We start from the raw sequence: 17,327 nt of genomic DNA on the forward strand, positions 1-17,327 counted from the left end.
CGTATTACTGTACTAGTGACTTTTTCTGGAAAAGCAAATCGTAGTGAAGGTCTTAAAGTTCCTTTTTCTTATCCAAATGAAGAAACTGCAGGGATGAAGGTGTTCTGCTTCTCTAAAGGCACAGTTGTCAGACTTCAAGTTCCAAATACTCCGCCAATTCAATAACTAGAGATGACTACTGATGATTATTTTTAATAGGTGATTTTCAAAGATGTGAACGTTTTATATGATCCATGGAGATTTAAGTCTCTGAAGGAGAAAAAAATACATGCCTCTATGCTAAAATTTCATCACGAGGCAAACTTGGATCATCACTAAACTGACTCCTAAACCTCTCTCCTTATACTACTAGAAGGTTTGTGTGCGTTTGTTTTGTTTTGCTTTTTTAAGTTTGGGGCTGTAAGGTGATACTTATATTTTATAATAATGTCTCTTCAGTTGATTAGAGCCACTGACATAGTCCCTTGCTTGACCAGGATGTTTGGCACTGGTGAGCTTGGTTCGTGGAAGGTGCCTTTGACTTGGAGTTGGAATCTCAGCCCAGACCACTGCTGTGACCAGGAAGTAAGCACTGAATCACTCAGCTTCTCTTGCACAAATGGGGATTACGATTGTTGCTTTTGACACGGCCGTAGACTAAATGGGATTCGGTATCTAAGCACAAATCCAGGCACATAATATTAATTTAACGATTTAATACACTTGTTTCCTCATCCATTTCTCCAAACATTCCAACTAATCCTAAACCTCCAAATGGGCCAGGATTCAGCAAAATGAAGAAGTGGCCTGCATGGGACATGGGGGTGGGGGTGGCGGGACCGCCAACCCGTGTCGTAGTCTAGGGGTGGCTCGGCCCCCCACACCAAGACCCGCGGCCAGAAAGCTCCTCGCGTTCCAGGAACCCGGATGCAGGGCGTCGCCAAGGGTATCTTGCCCAGACTTCGCCCTCTGTGGAGAGGGGAGGGGCGGGAGCCGAGTGAGGGCAACGCAGTACACCGGTTGGAATCATCGCGACTCGGGCCACGGCGGCGGACGCAGGCCCACCTGCCCGAGGGAGGGGGGAGCACGGGCAAAACGGCCAAGCCCCACGCCTCGGAGTGGGCAACTCCCAGCAAGGGCGCGCCGGACGCTTCAAGGCGGTTTCCAGACCTTCAGAAGCGGAAGCGGGTTCCGGGAGTGCGCCCCGGCGCGAGTGGGCGGGGCCGCCCTCCCGGAAGTGCCTGCGGCCTCGGGCTGGCGCGCGGCGCGGCGCAGCGCAGCGCAGCGCGGCGGCATGCACAGTTCCCCAGTGTGGTACGGCTGCGGCTGTCGGGGCCGGGCCCATTCGGTTTTGCTAGCCTCTCTGAGAGGGCGGGAGCCTTTTAGGGCAGCGATCCCGCGGTGGAAAGGGAGGAGGAGTCGTAGGGGACCCTGGCCCTTGCCCCAGCTAGAGAGGGAAGAGAGTTTGGCTGGCCTGCGGGCGAAAGCGTCGGTTCCCTTTCCACAGGGGAGGGGCGGATGGACGGGCTTCTGACTCCCAGGGAGTCCGCAGAATTCATTGCGGAAAACAGTCGAGATGTGTTCATTGACGGCGGAGGCGTGCGGAGAGTGGCCGAGCTTCTGCTGGCCAAGGCCGCGGGGCCCGAGCTGCGCGTGGGGGCCTGGAAGGCCCTTCACGAGCTGAATCCCAAGGCGGCCGACGAGGCCGCTGTTAACTGGGTGTTTGTGACAGACACGCTCAACTTCTCCTTCTGGTCGGAGAGTGACGAGCACAAATGTCTGGTGGGGTACGGGGGGAAGACGTACAGTGGGTACTGGTCCCTGTGCGCCGCGGTCAACAGAGCCCTGGATGAAGGTTGGTACCCCTTCTCCCGTTCAGACCCAGCAGCTTTGAGGTTTCAGTTTAGTGGGAGGGTCCCACAGAGCGGGTTGGGAGATGGACTAATGTGTTGATAAGGCGAAACTGAAGTTCTTCACTGCCGGTACTTCTGCTTAAAAGTATGAGAAGAGGCTGGCATGAAATCTTTATTCAGTGGGAAATGATTCTAATATTTATCATTGTCACAGCTAAGTCAAAGTCAGTTTTCTAAAGAATGCCACTTTGATGGCATCTGAGGAACAAAGGGGAGAAATTATAACACATTTTACACAGTCAAAATACATCTGATGTAATATTACAATTGTTAGAAGTGGATGAATAAATACAAGCAAATAGAGAATGAGGGATCTGCTTCTGATTTTTAATTACTCATCCACTTTTACTGCATTCCTGTAACAATTATGCATTCCTTTAACAATTATGTGGTTTCATTTTAATTGTGTTGCAATAGCAAGGGCCTAATGAATATAAATGTATGACATTGTTCCAATGCCTTTTCTTTTCTCCCCAAGGGATACCAATAACTAGTGCTTCGTACTATGCCACAGTTACCCTGGATGAGGTTCAGCATATACTCCGTTCTGACACAGACGTCCCCATGCCTTTGATAGAAGAGAGGCATCGGATTCTCAATGAAACCGGGAAAATTCTGCTTGAGAAATTTGAAGGCTCTTTTCTTAATTGTGTCCGAAAAAGTGATAAAAGTGCTCAGAAGTTATTGCACCTGGTAGTTGAAAGCTTTCCTTCTTATAGAGATGAGACTCGGTTTGAGGTGAGTTGCTTCTGTTGGCCATTTTATTTTTTTATTTTTATTTTTTAAAATATACTTATTTATTTTTTGGCTGCATTGGGTCTTCTTTTCAGTGCGCGGGCTTCTCATTGCAGTGGCTTCTCTTGTTGCGGAGCACGGGCTCTAGGTGCGCGGGCTTCAGTAGTTGTGGCTCACGGGCTCTAGAGCGCAGGCTCAGTAGTTGTGGCGCACGGGCTTAGTTACTCCGCGGCATGTGGGATCTTCCCGGACCAGGGCTCGAACCCATGTCCCCTGCATTGGCAGGCGGATTCTTAACCGCTGTGCCACTAGGGAAGCCCCTGTTGGCCATTTTAGGGTTCTTTAATTATCTTCTCATAGTTAACTCTTTTACTTCCAGAATTCCTTTTGAGAATAAAAATTTTAATTTTGGAATTTTTTTCCATGTGGAACAAAGGAACAATAACAAAATTATTAAGTAGTGTGTCAAAGATATTACTTTTCTTAATGTTTTCTAATCAGTGTATTCTCTTTATTCTTCTGTCCTTTAAAATGTTTCAAACCTGAATTAACACTAGACCTTCAACATGATGTTGTCACTTAGGGATAGTGAGGTCCTTTTAGTACTTCAAAAAATTTACTTCATTGGATGAAAATCAGGATGTATACTAAATTCTCTCTAATAAAAAATATTTCTGGGCCTCCCTGGTGGCGCAGTGGTTGAGAGTCCGCCTGCCGATGCAGGGGATACGGGTTCGTGCCCCGGTCTGGGAGGATCCCATATGCCGCGGAGCGGCTGGGCCCGTGAGCCATGGCCGCTGGGCCTGCGCATCCGGAGCCTGTGCTCCGCAACGGGAGAGGCCACAACAGTGAGAGGCCCACATACCGCAAAAAGAAAAAAAAAAAAAAAATTTCTTGCAGAGTTCTAATGTATATATACTATGTGTTTTCTTTTTCATACACAGGGTACTTTAACAGTATTGCTTTATGGTACAAAAAAGTTTAAATAGGCGTTCTTTTAAAAGGGTGAACATTTTGTGTACTCTCCCAGTGTACACCTGGATTTTGCTTTTGTATAATTCTTTTAGAATTTGTTATCACTTTAACTGTGACATAGAATTGAAAGCAACTTCAGGGGGATCATATAATGTAAATCTATTGACTAAGTTAATGAATACTTGTGTCAACTTAAAATTTTGAAGCTACCCTTTTGTAATCACAATTCAACAACTAAAATTACCAGTAATATTGTTCAAATCGTTCTTTATGATTTACAAGGTGTTTGCACAGACACTCTCATTTGATCCACAGAACAACTCTGTGGGGCCTAGGGACAAGGAACATTACAGTCCTGTTTGCAGACCAAGGACCAAAGTCTGAAAAAAAGAAAGGTTAACTAGTGTATCTTAGGTCATTTAGTCAAGAAATAGCTAGCTTTTCAATTCTGCTGTAAAGTGAGAGATGCCTGATTATGTATGTTAAGATTCTTTTAATTGCAACTGACAGACACAAAACAAGAAAAAACTTAAGCAAAAAGAATTTGGGGATAGCTACTGGGCATAAACATCCAGGATCAGGGACTCAATGCCATCAGGATTCAGTCTCTCTTCTTTGTTTCTCTTGACTCCATTTTTCCCTTACTGCAGACCAGCTTTCTCCATGAAGTGGAAAAGGTCCATGAATTTTGCATTTTATCACTTCAGCCATCAGGGAGAGAGGGAGAAACTTCCTCTTGGTTCTAAAACTCCTGGACGAGGACTGAATGGACCGGACAGAGGCAGTTGTTAGAAAAGAGGCCCTAGACCACTGTTGAACTTTATTATCTTCTGAGGAACCATTTTACTAATGCAGAGGGTACTTTGAGATTTATCTTTGTCTTCAAAGTATGTCATTTCAACCTTGTTTTTCAGGAAATTTGGATCAAGTTCCTTGGTCCATCATTCCGACCATTTATAAATGTATTAAACAGTGTATAAAATAAATCAAACTGCCATTAATGTGGCTAAGGCTCTGTGTATTCCAGAATTGACATGGTTGCTGTAGAAGAAGGGCTGAGATTAAATCTAACATGACTTCAGGATGGAATGAATTCAGGACACCATGTAGTTTATTTACTTTCAAGTTGTCCTGAATTTTTGTTTTTGTGAAAGAAAGGAGTGATTTTTTTTGTAGATTATGATATTGATTTAGTAAGCATTTGTTGAATTTCTCTTTTATTTACAGCATAGTGCTTTCTTTTGATTTGTTATGTATGCTGAAAAGTTCAGTTAAAAACTGTAGCAGGCTATAGATTAATTTTAAGGCTGATACATTTTAAATGAAAATTAGTACCTGAACCATTTCCCATCAGTATTTATTTCTAAAATACGTTCTTACAGAAATATCCCCAAAATGTAACAAAAATCAAACCTAAACCTTTTAGCACTTTCCTAAAGGAGTATTATATTTTTTCATGTATTTTTTCATAAGATTATCGTTATTGTTACTCAGAAGCACTATATTTCTGAAAGCCATATGATTCCTAACATAACACTGAGCATGTAGTGGGTTCTCACTTGACCCTTTGATTAGTTAATTTACAGTTACCTTTGCATATTCGTTTAAAAGATATATAAATAGTTAAAGCACTTTGCTCAATGAATTCCAAGTCTAAAGGAGTTCTAATTAAGTTTGGGCGCTGCTTCTGAATTCAGAAAGTGCTAAAATCAAATGTCTTTTAATCCGTATTTTTAAATTTTCTAATTGCAAAAGTAAAACAAATTAATACAGAATTTGGAAGGTACAGAGGAGCAGTCTTTATTCTCCTTTATACAGAGGAGCCAAGAGGTAACCACTGTTCACAATTTGGTCTTTTTCTCTGTGTGTGTGAATGTGTATACATATGAGCGGGGGAGAGTTATGCTATACAAACTGTTTTAAAATTTAACATATTATGAGCATCTATGTCAATAAAAATTCTTTCACAGCACACTTTTTTTTCCATACTACTATCTTTAATGACTTCACAGTATTCCACCGTATGGACGTACATTACCATAATTATTTGCCCAAACTATTTTACCACAATAATTGTGATACACAGTTTTAGTTTTTAAATTGAATTTTGTATCTTATTGGTTTCAGTATTATATAATAATAAGCAATACTGACAACAGTTCACCCATAATATTTTCTTAGGATGGATTCCTAGTAATGGGATTACTGAGTCAGAGCATGACCAGGATTTTCAGGTTTGTGATACATAAAAATGGTAACTCTTCCCAACCTGGCTGTGCCCCAGAATCAGTTAGGAAGCTTCAGAATTCAGATACATTTCCAAAGCACCATCCTCAAATATTCTGATCTATGGGTAAAAAAACTATTTTTTTTAAGCTCTTCAAGTGACTCTGATTTAGACTATTCAGTAGCTATATAAAAGTCCTAATTAATAGATTGTCTTCCTTTATGCTGATGTACTGATAAATATACATGAAAAGCATGAGCTTTTCTGATATTTTAATTGATAACATTTTATGTTACTCTTAAGTATTTGTAATTTTTGACCTTTCTAATTTGTTCATAATAAGTTTGTTGCAGAAAATCAACTCATGGTTATAGAGTTTTACACTGGTAATTACTTTATAAAGGTACTATTTTGAAAATATTTTATTCACAAAGCAATATTATGGAACATATAGGGTAATTGTTATTTGGGGGTTTACTGGTATTTTCAGTGATATCAGTTAATATTTTAGAGATGTAGAATTTTATTACTAAAATTACTTCATTACTAAAAACCATATCAGATTGTTAAGAAAATGTTTTATAGGTGATTTGAGTTTATTTTTAGATTCCTTGCTTGAATTTGTTTTTGTTTTCATTTTAGGGTATTATAATCTAATCTTTGTGATACTAGTTGGCTACCATGGAAACAGTGCTCATGATGTGACAATTTGTGTTTTGTTAGATGCTAGCACTGATTTTGTTATATAAGTCTGGTTCCTAGATTTTTCCAGTTTGCCCCATGAATCTTGTTAAAAATAGGAGACAGTAGCTTCTATCATAGTAAATATTATGATGTAATAATTTTGTTTGAAACAGTTTTATTTTGCAAATTAAGTTTTATGCCTTGCTGTTTAATAAAGTAGACTTGAATTAGAAACCTAGTTACCATATATAAGTCCAGTGTATATAGAACAACAGCTTCCAGGTTGTCATATTTTGATAGGTTTGAGAATATAGATTATTAGCAAATGATATAGGGATATTTCTTAGTGGTGATTTGTTCCCCCAGCACTCAGTGTAATTTACAGTCTTTATGTCAAAAAATGAGAGTATGTGTTTGCCCTAGAAAACAAGATACCCGCTTTTTTAATGGTGGCCTTAGAAAATTTAGTTTAAAAAAAAAAAGGAAATGAAATTTAGTTTATTTAGTAAAAGTAAGTCTGGATTGATTGTAAGAGGTATACCTTAAGTTTAAGCAATATTAGATTATTTCTCATTAGGACAGTGTAGCATTGGAGTTTTTTTTAGTAAGTAAAGGAATCTATATTATCATCTTAAAGAATTTTTATATGGAGTCTTTCCTTGAAGAATTTAATTTCATTTTTTATTTACTTCTTTATGTCATTTACTTATTAAAACATTCTCCAAGGTGGTCAGAATATATTTTGGGAGCCAGTGATACTGATTATTCACATTTAGCAGACTAGCAGTTATAAAAGATGATTTGAGGTTATTAGCATTGGTGTTAGGACTAGGAGTAGACTGTAATTATCTATGTTTTTCCATAGTGAAAGCTAATGAGCATTTGTAGTTTTATAGAGAGTTTTTAAAAATATATTATTTATTTATTTGGCTGCACCAGGGTCTTAGTTGTGGCATGTGGGATCTAGTTCCTTGACCAGGGATTGAACCCAGGCCTCCTGCATTGGGAGCGTGGAGTCTTAACCACTGGACCACCAGGGACGTCCCTATAGAGAATTTTTTTTTTTTTTTTGCGGTACGCGGGCCTCTCACTGCTGTGGCCTCTCCCGTTGCGGAGCACAGGCTCCGGACGTGCAGGCTCAGCGGCCATGGCTCACGGGCCCAGCCGCTCCGCGGCATGTGGGATCCTCCCGGACCGGGGCACGAACCCGTGTCCCCTGCATTGGCAGGCAGACTCTCAACCACTGCGCCACCAGCGAAGCCCCCTATAGAGAATTTTTGAGTTAAATTATGACCCATTATCTTATAATGCCTGGTTAAATTTGTTTCTTCCATGTATAAATATAATTGGTAACTAATTTTGTTATATGGACTTACATATTAACTTGGACCATTTCCAAAAAGGGTAGAGTTGATAAATTATAGCTGTTAATTGGTTTTGTCTTTATCTCTGAAATAAGTTAATCATTTTATCTGAAAGGAAACATTAAAAAATGGATGTTGTAATTCTCTTCAGAGGTGAATTTAGGAATGATTATTTTCTTCTTTATACTCTTCCATATTTTATACAATTAATGTGAATTATGTTGCAATCAGAAAAACATATATTTTTTAACTTAAGAAACTTTCTAAAGAAATGCTATCTAGCCCTTAACAATAGCAAGCAGGTGGATTATAGTGACACAGAAATATGTATATGAAGTAATGCCATTGAAAAAGAACACTAAATAGTGCCATGATTACATAAATTGTATTTTATGTGCTTTGAAAAATATAGGAAGTAAATTTGGAGTGATAGAGATAACTTAGTATTTATTAGACCCCTTCTTTTTTTTCTGTAAAAGGTCTATAAATTCTTACCAAAGAGTAAGATTATTCTACCCTTGAAAAATGTTTTCTATGTGTGCCTTTTTTTTAATAGCATACATAAAGCTTTCACATACCCAGGTAACATTTATATTCTCCTCATTCATCAGGGGAAAAGAATTTCTTTTTACAAACGGGCCCAAATCCTTGTGGCAGATACGTGGAGTGTATTAGAGGGAAAAGGAGACGGCTGCTTTAAGGACATCTCCAGAATCACCATGTTTGCTGACTATAGATTACCTCAGGTTCTTGTTTACCTGGGAGCCCTGAAATACTCTGACGAACTACTGGAGAAGCTTCTCAAAGGTTTGCCAGCTTAATTAAGACATTCTTTGTTATACTATGAATTGTTGTTGGGTCTTTGTCTAGTTTCTTTCACAAAAGGTCTTCTTTCCTTAAAAAACAAAACACTATTATTGTTAAAAGCACATGTAAAGAAGAATGCAGGGGCAATTAAATTACAAAGAAAATTGCTTTTTGTTGTTTACAGTGTGGAATATAGATATTGTTGGAAATCACACTATTTGGACATCATCATTTCAGAGTCTTATAATAAAATGAAACCTAAATTTATGTCACGTGAAGGTGTGCAACACTAAGACAGTTCAGGTTTGTATTTAAAGAGTGTTAAGCTGAAGAGCACACTACACTGTGAAATAAAAGGTGGGCTAAGGGCTTCCCTGGTGGCGCAGTGGTTGAGAGTCTGCTAGCCAATTCAGGGTACATGGGTTCGCGCCCCGGTCTGGGAAGATCCCACATGCCGCTGAGTGGCTGGGCCCGTGAGCCATGGCCGCTGAGCCTGCACGTCTGGAGCCTGTGCTCCGCAACGGGAGAGGCCACAACAGTGAGAGGCCCGCGTACCGCAAAAAAAAAAAAAAAAAAAGGTGGGCTGAGAGATAGGTAATATGTACTAGATTTTGCATTAGGAGGCTCCAAGGTCTGTCACTGGCTTATCTTGCACAAGTCACTCACTTTCCTAGGCTTATTTATTTGCCATTATTGGGTTTGATTATTGATTCTCAAAAGTGGGAGCCTTATTATAATATGTAAGTATAGATAATTGTGTTTGTATGAAAAGTAGCTTTTTGTTTTTTAAACATTTCTTTGTATAAGGAAAATAATCATATTGTACAATTTTCATGTTAATTTCTCTTTTAGGTACAGTATTTTCAGCTACTTTTTTCTTTATTTTTAAAAGAAGTAGTTTTTATGATTGAATAATTTTCTCTTGTGAAATAGATTTCAATCACCCAAAATAAGAATAGCACAGGATATAAACGTACCATTATTCCTATGATTGCTTCTGCCAGGTTTTTATGCAGCCTTGGGCAATCCGTTTTGCCCATTTTCTCATTTGAAAAATAACAAGCTATTTTATGTCACAGTGCTCGTGTCTGGGGTCATTAATTGTTGGATACCTCTAAAAGGGACAACATTTAGCAGTCAGGGCTTCTACATACAGCCATATTCAGCTGATCTTTTTTTGGCCAACGTATAGAATGTTCATTCCTATCTCTAAACATACTCTTGCTTGGTTTCCCTCACCCAAATTTTCTTTTTTTCAATTCAAATCCTACACATCCACAAAGGCTTAGTTCAAATGTTACCTCTTCCACATAGCTTTTCCTAACTCTCCATGCTTTGTCCGTCTCCTTCTCCTAAGTTTTTAGAGCACCCAGTTGTCTCTGCTACTGTGAGAAAAACTCTGGTGAGAAGGGATCACCCAGCATAGTTGTACAGAGTTGTCTGAATTTTCTTCTACCACCCAGTTCACCTCCAGAGGCTCTTTTCCAGATGTCCAGCTGCAGCTGTTACTGCCTCTTATTACATCCAGCTTCAAATTATCCTTCGCCAGTTTGTCAATAGGGGGAGCAAATTCCCTTGCCTCTTAGTTTATTTAAGCAAAGTTGGAATTTTTTTTCCCAAAAAAGTACTTTACTAGCAAACTAGAGGAGAAATATTGATAGAACCTATAAATCTAAAGGAGCAAACATAAGTCTAGGACACTGATTAAAAAAAATTTTTTTTTAATATTTATTTATTTGGCTGCACCGGTTCTTAGTTGCGGCATGTGGGCTCTTTTAGTTGCAGCATGCGAGCTCTAGTTGCAGCATGCGGAATCTAGTTCCCTGACCAGGGATTGAACCCGGGCCCCCTGAATTGGGAGCATGGAATCTTAACCACTGCACCACCAGGGAAGTCCCTAAAAATTATCTTAAGTGAAATCTAGAACCAGGTGGCTTGATTAGATGAGATAGAAACTTCCTTAACTGATATCCGGTGATACTTTTTCCAAACTTGAGGATATGCTACACGTATAATTCTTTTCTTCTCTTCTCTTCTGGGTAGGGCAGCCCTTGGAAGACCTACTTAGATTTCTGTTCATTTACCTACCTAGATTTCTGTTCATTTTCTCTTTAGCCCATCTCTTCGCCAAAGGTATATTTTTTAGCTAGCTATAAAGACTGACCATGCAGTTTGGCTAAATTAGATTCTTCATTGGGATTCTAAGGCTGACTTTTAGGCCTAATATGTTGGCCAAGTTACCTTCCCTGACTCTAATCTATGTCAGTCCTCTCAACTGGTTTCATTCTTTTTCTGTTTCAAAGTCCATGTCCTATTCCATAGTATAAGTTGCTGTATTAGTTACTTTGTTAGTTTCCTTATGGCTGACATAACAAATTATCACAAACTTGATGGCTTAAAACAACAGAAATATATTCTCTCATGTCTCTGGAGGCTAGAAGTCTGAAATCAAGGTGATTGCAGGGCCATGCTTGCTCCCTCTGAAGGGTGTTGGGAAGAATCCTTCTTTGCCTCTTCCTAGCTTCTGTTGGCTGCCAGCAGTCCTTGGCATTCCTTAGCTTTGTAGCTGCGTCACTCCAACCATGGCTTTCTTCCCTGTGTGTCTCCTCTGTCTCTTTGTATCCTCTCCTTTTTTTTATGAGGACAGCAGTCATGGCATTGAAGGCCCATTCTAACACAGTTATGACCTCATCTTAACTTGATTACATCTGTAGAGGCTCTTTATGAGTAAGGCCACATCCACAGGTACCAGGAGTTAGGACTCGAATGTATTTTGGGGGAGGAGTGGTGGGGGGAACACAGTTCAACTCTACAGTTATTTGTTACTGTGTAACAAATTATGCTCATATTTAATGACTTAAAGTAACAAACATTATCTCAGTTTCTGTGGATCAGGAATTTGGGTGCTGCTTAACTGAGTGCATCTGGCTCAAGGTTGCAGTCAAGCTGTTAGCTGGGGCAGTGGTCTTATCTAATGGCTCCACTTGGGTGGTGGTATCTACCTCCAAATTCACTGTCATGGTTGATTTGGCAAATCTGGCAAGTTGATAGTCAAGTTTGAAGGAATTGATTAGCAAGAGAACTGAAGAATGGATTTGTATGCTGGCACCTGGGGCAAAGTAAGGAAATGGAGGGACACAGCCAGTGTCTGTTCTTCCACCTGCCCCAGGGATCAGGGAGAGATGGATGGAGGGGACACTATTTAAGATCCTAGGTGACAGAGTGGAACTCAATGGGGCTAGGGTATTTTCCCTAGGTCTCAGTGGATCACAGGGCCACTTAGGTACTGTGAAGCTCTGTGCAAGGGTACAGATTGGTGGCCAGAGGCCAAATATAGCTTGCAGATGTGTTTTGTTTGGCTTGAACAGTGTTTTAAGCGATTTTTAATTAGTTATCAGCACTTGACAAGTAGGAGATTTCACATGAAAGTCAACTTTCTGGCTTCTCTTGTAAGAGTAGAGAAATATAGGAACATTGGGTTTACCTTTACACGGGGCAGCACATGCTCTCTAGCTCACCACAGTTTGCATCTGGCAGCTGCATCCACTTACTCTATCTGGCTTATCTTTATAGGCAGTTGAGTTGATGAGCCCAACTCTAGTCTCCCTGGCAAAGCACTGCCAGTGCCCACCCTGCAGGATCAGATATACCCTGGAGATGGGCACTGAATATACTGCAGGTGCTATAGGAGCTTGCGGCTCCATATTCAGGCAGAGCTGACTAAAGGATCCTGAATCCAGGATGTGAGGGCAATCTGGCTATGACATCTGTCACCCCATTGATGGCCAGGGTTGATTCGGCTGATCTGGCTGGCTAGGCGGGTGTCCCCTTCCTCCTTCACCGCTCCATGTGCGTCCCTCCCGAAGCTGCGCGCTCGGTGGAAGAGGACGACTTTCCCCGATAGAGGAGGACCGTTCTTCGGTCGAGGGTATACGAGTAGCTGCGCTCCCCTGCTAGAACCTCCAAACAAGCTCTCAAGGATCCTAAATCTGAAGAACGATGATGGTTTTCCTTGCGCAAGCTAAGAACTTTGATTTCCTAGGTTTTCCTTGATGTACCTGGCATGTCCCCAAGACAGTGTTAAGTGGGGAAGGGAGATACTATTTATTTGGCCCCCTAGGAGTCCTCCAGATTTTGCAATAATGTTTTTATTTTTCCTGACATTAAACCCAAATTTTAAACCCTCTCTAAAAGTAATTTAATAATCTTGCTGTCATATTTTAAAATATATGGTTAGGGACTTCCCTGGTGGCGCAGTGGTTAAGAATCCGCCTGCCAATGCAGGGGACATGGGTTCAAGCCCTGGTCCGGGAAGATCCCACATGCCACGGAGCAACTAAGCCTGTGCGCCACAACTACTGAGCCTGCACTCTAGAGCCCACGAGCTACAACTACTGAGCCTGCGTGCCACAACTACTGCAACCCGCGTGCCTAGAGCCTGTGCTCCACAACAAAGAGAAGCCACCACAACGAGAAGCCCACGCACCACAACAAAGAGTAGCCCCCGCTCGCCGCAACTGGAGAAAGCCTGCACACAGCAACAAAGACCCAGCATAGCCAAAAAAAAAAAAAAAAGTATGGTTACCTCATACTCATTTAGCAAATATTTATTGGAGAGCTAGTATATGCAAGGTACTAGGTTAGGTCCTAGGAATATTGAGACAACTAAGCCAGACATGGTCCTTGTCCTTGTGGAACTTAACTTTCAATTTTGAATTAATGCCTGAGTTTAGAAATGGTTTAAATTACCAAAAATAAATCTGAGATTTACAATTTTAAAATCAGTACCATTTAAATACTGTGTTTTGTCCTATAGTAAAGTTTTGAGTAGATTTCATTTCATTGACTATTAGTGCTTCTTGCTCTTTTTTCCCTTGCAGGAGAAGTGCTTTCGTATGGGAATAGCCAAGAGGTGGAAATCAGAGGGTGTTCTCTTTGGTGTGTTGAGCTGATCCGGGATTGTCTTCTGGAGCTTACTGAAAAGAAGGGTGAAAAAACTAGTGGAGAGATCAATTCCATTCTTCTGGATTATTTCTTATGGGACTATGCCCGTGATCACAGGGAAGATATGAAAGGAATTCCATTTCATCGCACACGTTGCATATATTATTGACCTACAGTGTAAACTGATCCTAAGAAAACTTACATTTTTTTTTTTTTTTTGCGGTACGCGGGCCTCTCACTGCTGTGGCCTCTCCCGTTGCGGAGCACAGGCTCCGGACGCGCAGGCTCAGTGGCCATGGCTCACGGGCCCAGCCGCTCCGCGGCATGTGGGATCTTCCTGGACCGAGGCACGAACCTGTGTCCCCTGCATCGGCAGGCGGACTCCCAACCACTGTGCCACCAGGGAAGCCCAAAAAACTTGCATTTTTATATCACATAATTATTTGTATAATTTTGCTTTGTTGTTAGAGGAGGTGGTAGAGGTTACAGCAACAAGAAAATTGATTACCCAGGCTCTCTTAAAATATTTTTCCTGACATATCACTCTGTATTGCCAACTTTTTCCTTTGTTTGCTTGTTTAGTTTTGACTATATTTTCCTCTTCTATGGATACATGACAGAAATAGTAAAGGAAATGTAATGCTTTCTTTAAATCTCAGATTTCTTAAAATTCATCATGCCTTATAATGTGATTGATCTTTGGTAATAGTATTTCATCCATTCAATTGGTATCTTTTTTCAAGGTGTCATAATTTTCTATATACCTTAATCATTTGATATGAGAGAGAAAGTAGGGTCTTTGCTGTATGAATGCTGCTGCTCTTGTAGAAATCAATCTTGACAGATTTTTTAAAACTTCTTATTGATAAACATAATGATTTTCAATTTAGGATATCTGTCCAGTTTTTTTTTTCCTTCGGAGTAACTACATTAGAATTTATTGAATAAAGATTTTTTAAACTTCTTTTAAATCTGGAATGAATTATTTCATTAAAATAGAATTTATCACACATACTTTTAAAAGGTTTACAATGAATTTGACTATTTACTTTATGTTGCAGGACTCTCATTACCTGCCAAGCAAGCACTCGTCTCCCACCTTCATCCCCACCTCCCTTCTGACGTAATCTTGATTTTTGTTACCTACCTTATCACCTCACTGTGACTTTGTGTGAATCAGAAAAAGCCGTCCTTTCTCCAAGCACTTCACTGCCATCTGCTGGAAACTTGTCATAATAGCTTTACAAATGACAATGAGTGGGAATGTGAGTGGGCCCCCCTGGAGTCCAGTACTGCACAACTTGCCCCACCAGAAGTAGTGGTCCTGTATCTGTCTCTCCTCTATGTGACTAAGGGGAAGGTGATCTTGTCCCCAGTTCTGGAGATAGACCCGAGGTAATATGAATGGTGTATTATTCATGATAATCCTATTCTCTGCCTGTGATTGTTCTAGTAATAGATTTATAATCTAGTTCTGGCCAGTGACACTGGAGGGCAAGTCTGCAGGGAGGCTTATGGGAAAAGGTTTCTTCACTTTTAAGAAGGGGCCATGGGAGAAGATCCCTCTTCTTCCTCTGAGCAATGTTCTGCCTTAAATGTGATACCTGAAGCTGTAGTAACGATTGTGTGGAGCCAGAGCCTTCCTGAACCTGCCCTGCCTGAGTCCAACCTAGCCATGGCCTTCATTCCTGAGATAATGAGCTCAGCACCTTATTATTGCCATAATTTTGAATTAGTTTTCTATAGAAATTATCATAGTTAATAGTTTCCAATTCAACCCGCTCTTACAAGGCACCAGGAAGTGCAAGCAGAACAGTTGCTTAGACCTCAGGGCTGGCCCAGCTCCTCCTCTCCGTCCTTCTTGCTCCTCTCCCTGTCCTGCCCACCCCTGTACCCTTTCCCCTGCTTCCCGTCTTTTCCCTCTTCTCCCTCCTCCCCACCTCTCCCTCTCCTCCCCTCTCCTTCCCCTTCCAGGCTCAGCCAGCTCTGGGCTTCCTGCTTTCCCCATTTACTTCTCCATCATGTAAAAGACAGGGAAGGCAGTTTAGGGCTGTATGGTGCTCCTTGACGTCCCAAGACGCAGCTGTCCTTTCTCTTGTTTACACTGAGCATAGCCTGGACTCGTGATCCAAGATGTCTGTATTCTAATCTAGGCAGCAGGACTGAAGAAGCTATGAAGTTGAAGAGTGCAAGGTTGACAGGAAGGCTCTAGCAGTTACCACGTGCAGTTTTGCTTTCATTTCACTGACTAGAACTTAGTCACATGACGGCAACTTACTGCCAGGGAGGCCAGGGAACTATTCTCTATTCCAGGCATTGGGTACCAGCTAAACTAAGAAGTGTGGATGGATATTAAGAAACAGCCAGTTTTCATCACCATGCATGGATTTTATAGTTTTCATACCTTATACAGACTAGGAATTTATTTATTTATTTATTTATTTATTTTTTTGGTGGTACGCGGGCCTCTCACTGCTGTGGCCTCTTCGTTGCGGAGCACAGGCTCTGGACATGCAGGCTCAGCGGCCACGGCTCACGGGCCCAGTTGCTCCGCGGCATGTGGGATCTTCCCGGACTGGGGCACGAACCCACGTCCCCTGAATCGGCAGGTGGACTCTCAACCACTGCGCCACCAGGGAAGCCCCAGACTAAGAATTTAAATAACAATTCACCTCATGGTTTTAACAGCCAATGATGCTCCCTTTCCAGATCTATTGTTTCATTAGGGATTGCAAAATAGTAATATTCTAATTCTAATATTCTTGGTTGTGTGAGCCTTGCACAGAGATAATTTCTCTCTTGATGGATTTCAGGATAGACTGAGGAGCATAATGAACTTGGAGCCACAGCTCCTGAAGTTCCAGAAGATGAGAATGTAGAAATAGGATCTAAAAAGTTTTCTGGTTATGTTGATTTATTGTGCATGCTAATCTCAAAGACAATTAATGTAAATGTGCACAGCTCCTGGAGCCCCTCCCCACCCTTCCCATTACAGCCCTCCATTCAGGGAAGTCCTTTGTTTACTGTTGTTAAACCAGTTCCCTAGCAGAGATAGGGATTCCTTGGTGACTGTTTCCTTTAATAGCTTTTGCTTTGTAACAAGCTCAAAAAACATTTTTTAAAAACATATTTCATTGATTTCTTTAGGATTATCTGGTGGTTTAGCCGTGGTACCATGTTGATGTCCTCCAGCCAAAGTAAACAGGTTGGGTTAATTACTTGTTGCAGCATGGGATGTCTCAGTAAGAGGATGCTTTGGGACAGGGTCTAAGGAAGCAAGGTTCTCTCTAAATTGGATGCCATCAGCCAAAGACAATTCTACCTTTGGCTATCTCAAATCTTATCTATAAGGAGGGCAGGCTGAAGCAAGGAAAAACAGAAATTGGTAAAGAAGCATCAGTCACTCATTTCAGCCAAGATAGTAGGATGTTTGGTTCTGTGTGTGTGGCACAGTAGCCTAGGCAAAATTATCAAGTGGCCTTATTTTGTCTCACTTTATCAAGGTCTCTGAGTAACCTTGTCTGAGATTATGTTCAACAGGAGAATACCATGGCACAGCTGTGGGTGCCAGGGCAGCTTTTGTCAGGGGCTGCTTTCGTTCCTTTCTCAACCTTTAACTTCTCCCTGATTAGCACTAAAGAAATTAATAGATTTCATTCAATTCAGTCCAGAAATCAATTAATGAACTCCTTCATTGTT

General features: G+C 41.1%; 1 protein-coding gene across 2 annotated transcripts; it reads left to right on the forward strand.

Moving 5' to 3' along the window:
- Positions 1–1,223: 1,223 nt before the first annotated feature.
- QNG1 (Q-nucleotide N-glycosylase 1) lies at positions 1,224–14,592 on the forward strand. 2 transcript variants are annotated; one of them, XM_060101103.1, is made up of 4 exons: positions 1,224–1,293; positions 2,371–2,630; positions 8,489–8,684; positions 13,565–14,592. In XM_060101103.1, the coding sequence occupies exons 2-4, from the start codon at positions 2,457–2,459 to the stop codon at positions 13,795–13,797; spliced, it is 603 nt and encodes a 200-aa protein (XP_059957086.1). In that variant the 5' UTR covers positions 1,224–1,293; positions 2,371–2,456; the 3' UTR covers positions 13,798–14,592. The 2 variants fall into 2 exon arrangements, with proteins under 2 accessions (XP_059957086.1, XP_059957085.1); XM_060101102.1 differs by lacking the exon at positions 1,224–1,293 and adding an exon at positions 1,300–1,834.
- Positions 14,593–17,327: the final 2,735 nt, after the last annotated feature.

The sequence above is a fragment of the Mesoplodon densirostris genome, chromosome 6, assembly GCF_025265405.1.
Source record: "Mesoplodon densirostris isolate mMesDen1 chromosome 6, mMesDen1 primary haplotype, whole genome shotgun sequence".
Taxonomy (NCBI): Eukaryota; Metazoa; Chordata; class Mammalia; order Artiodactyla; family Ziphiidae; genus Mesoplodon; species Mesoplodon densirostris.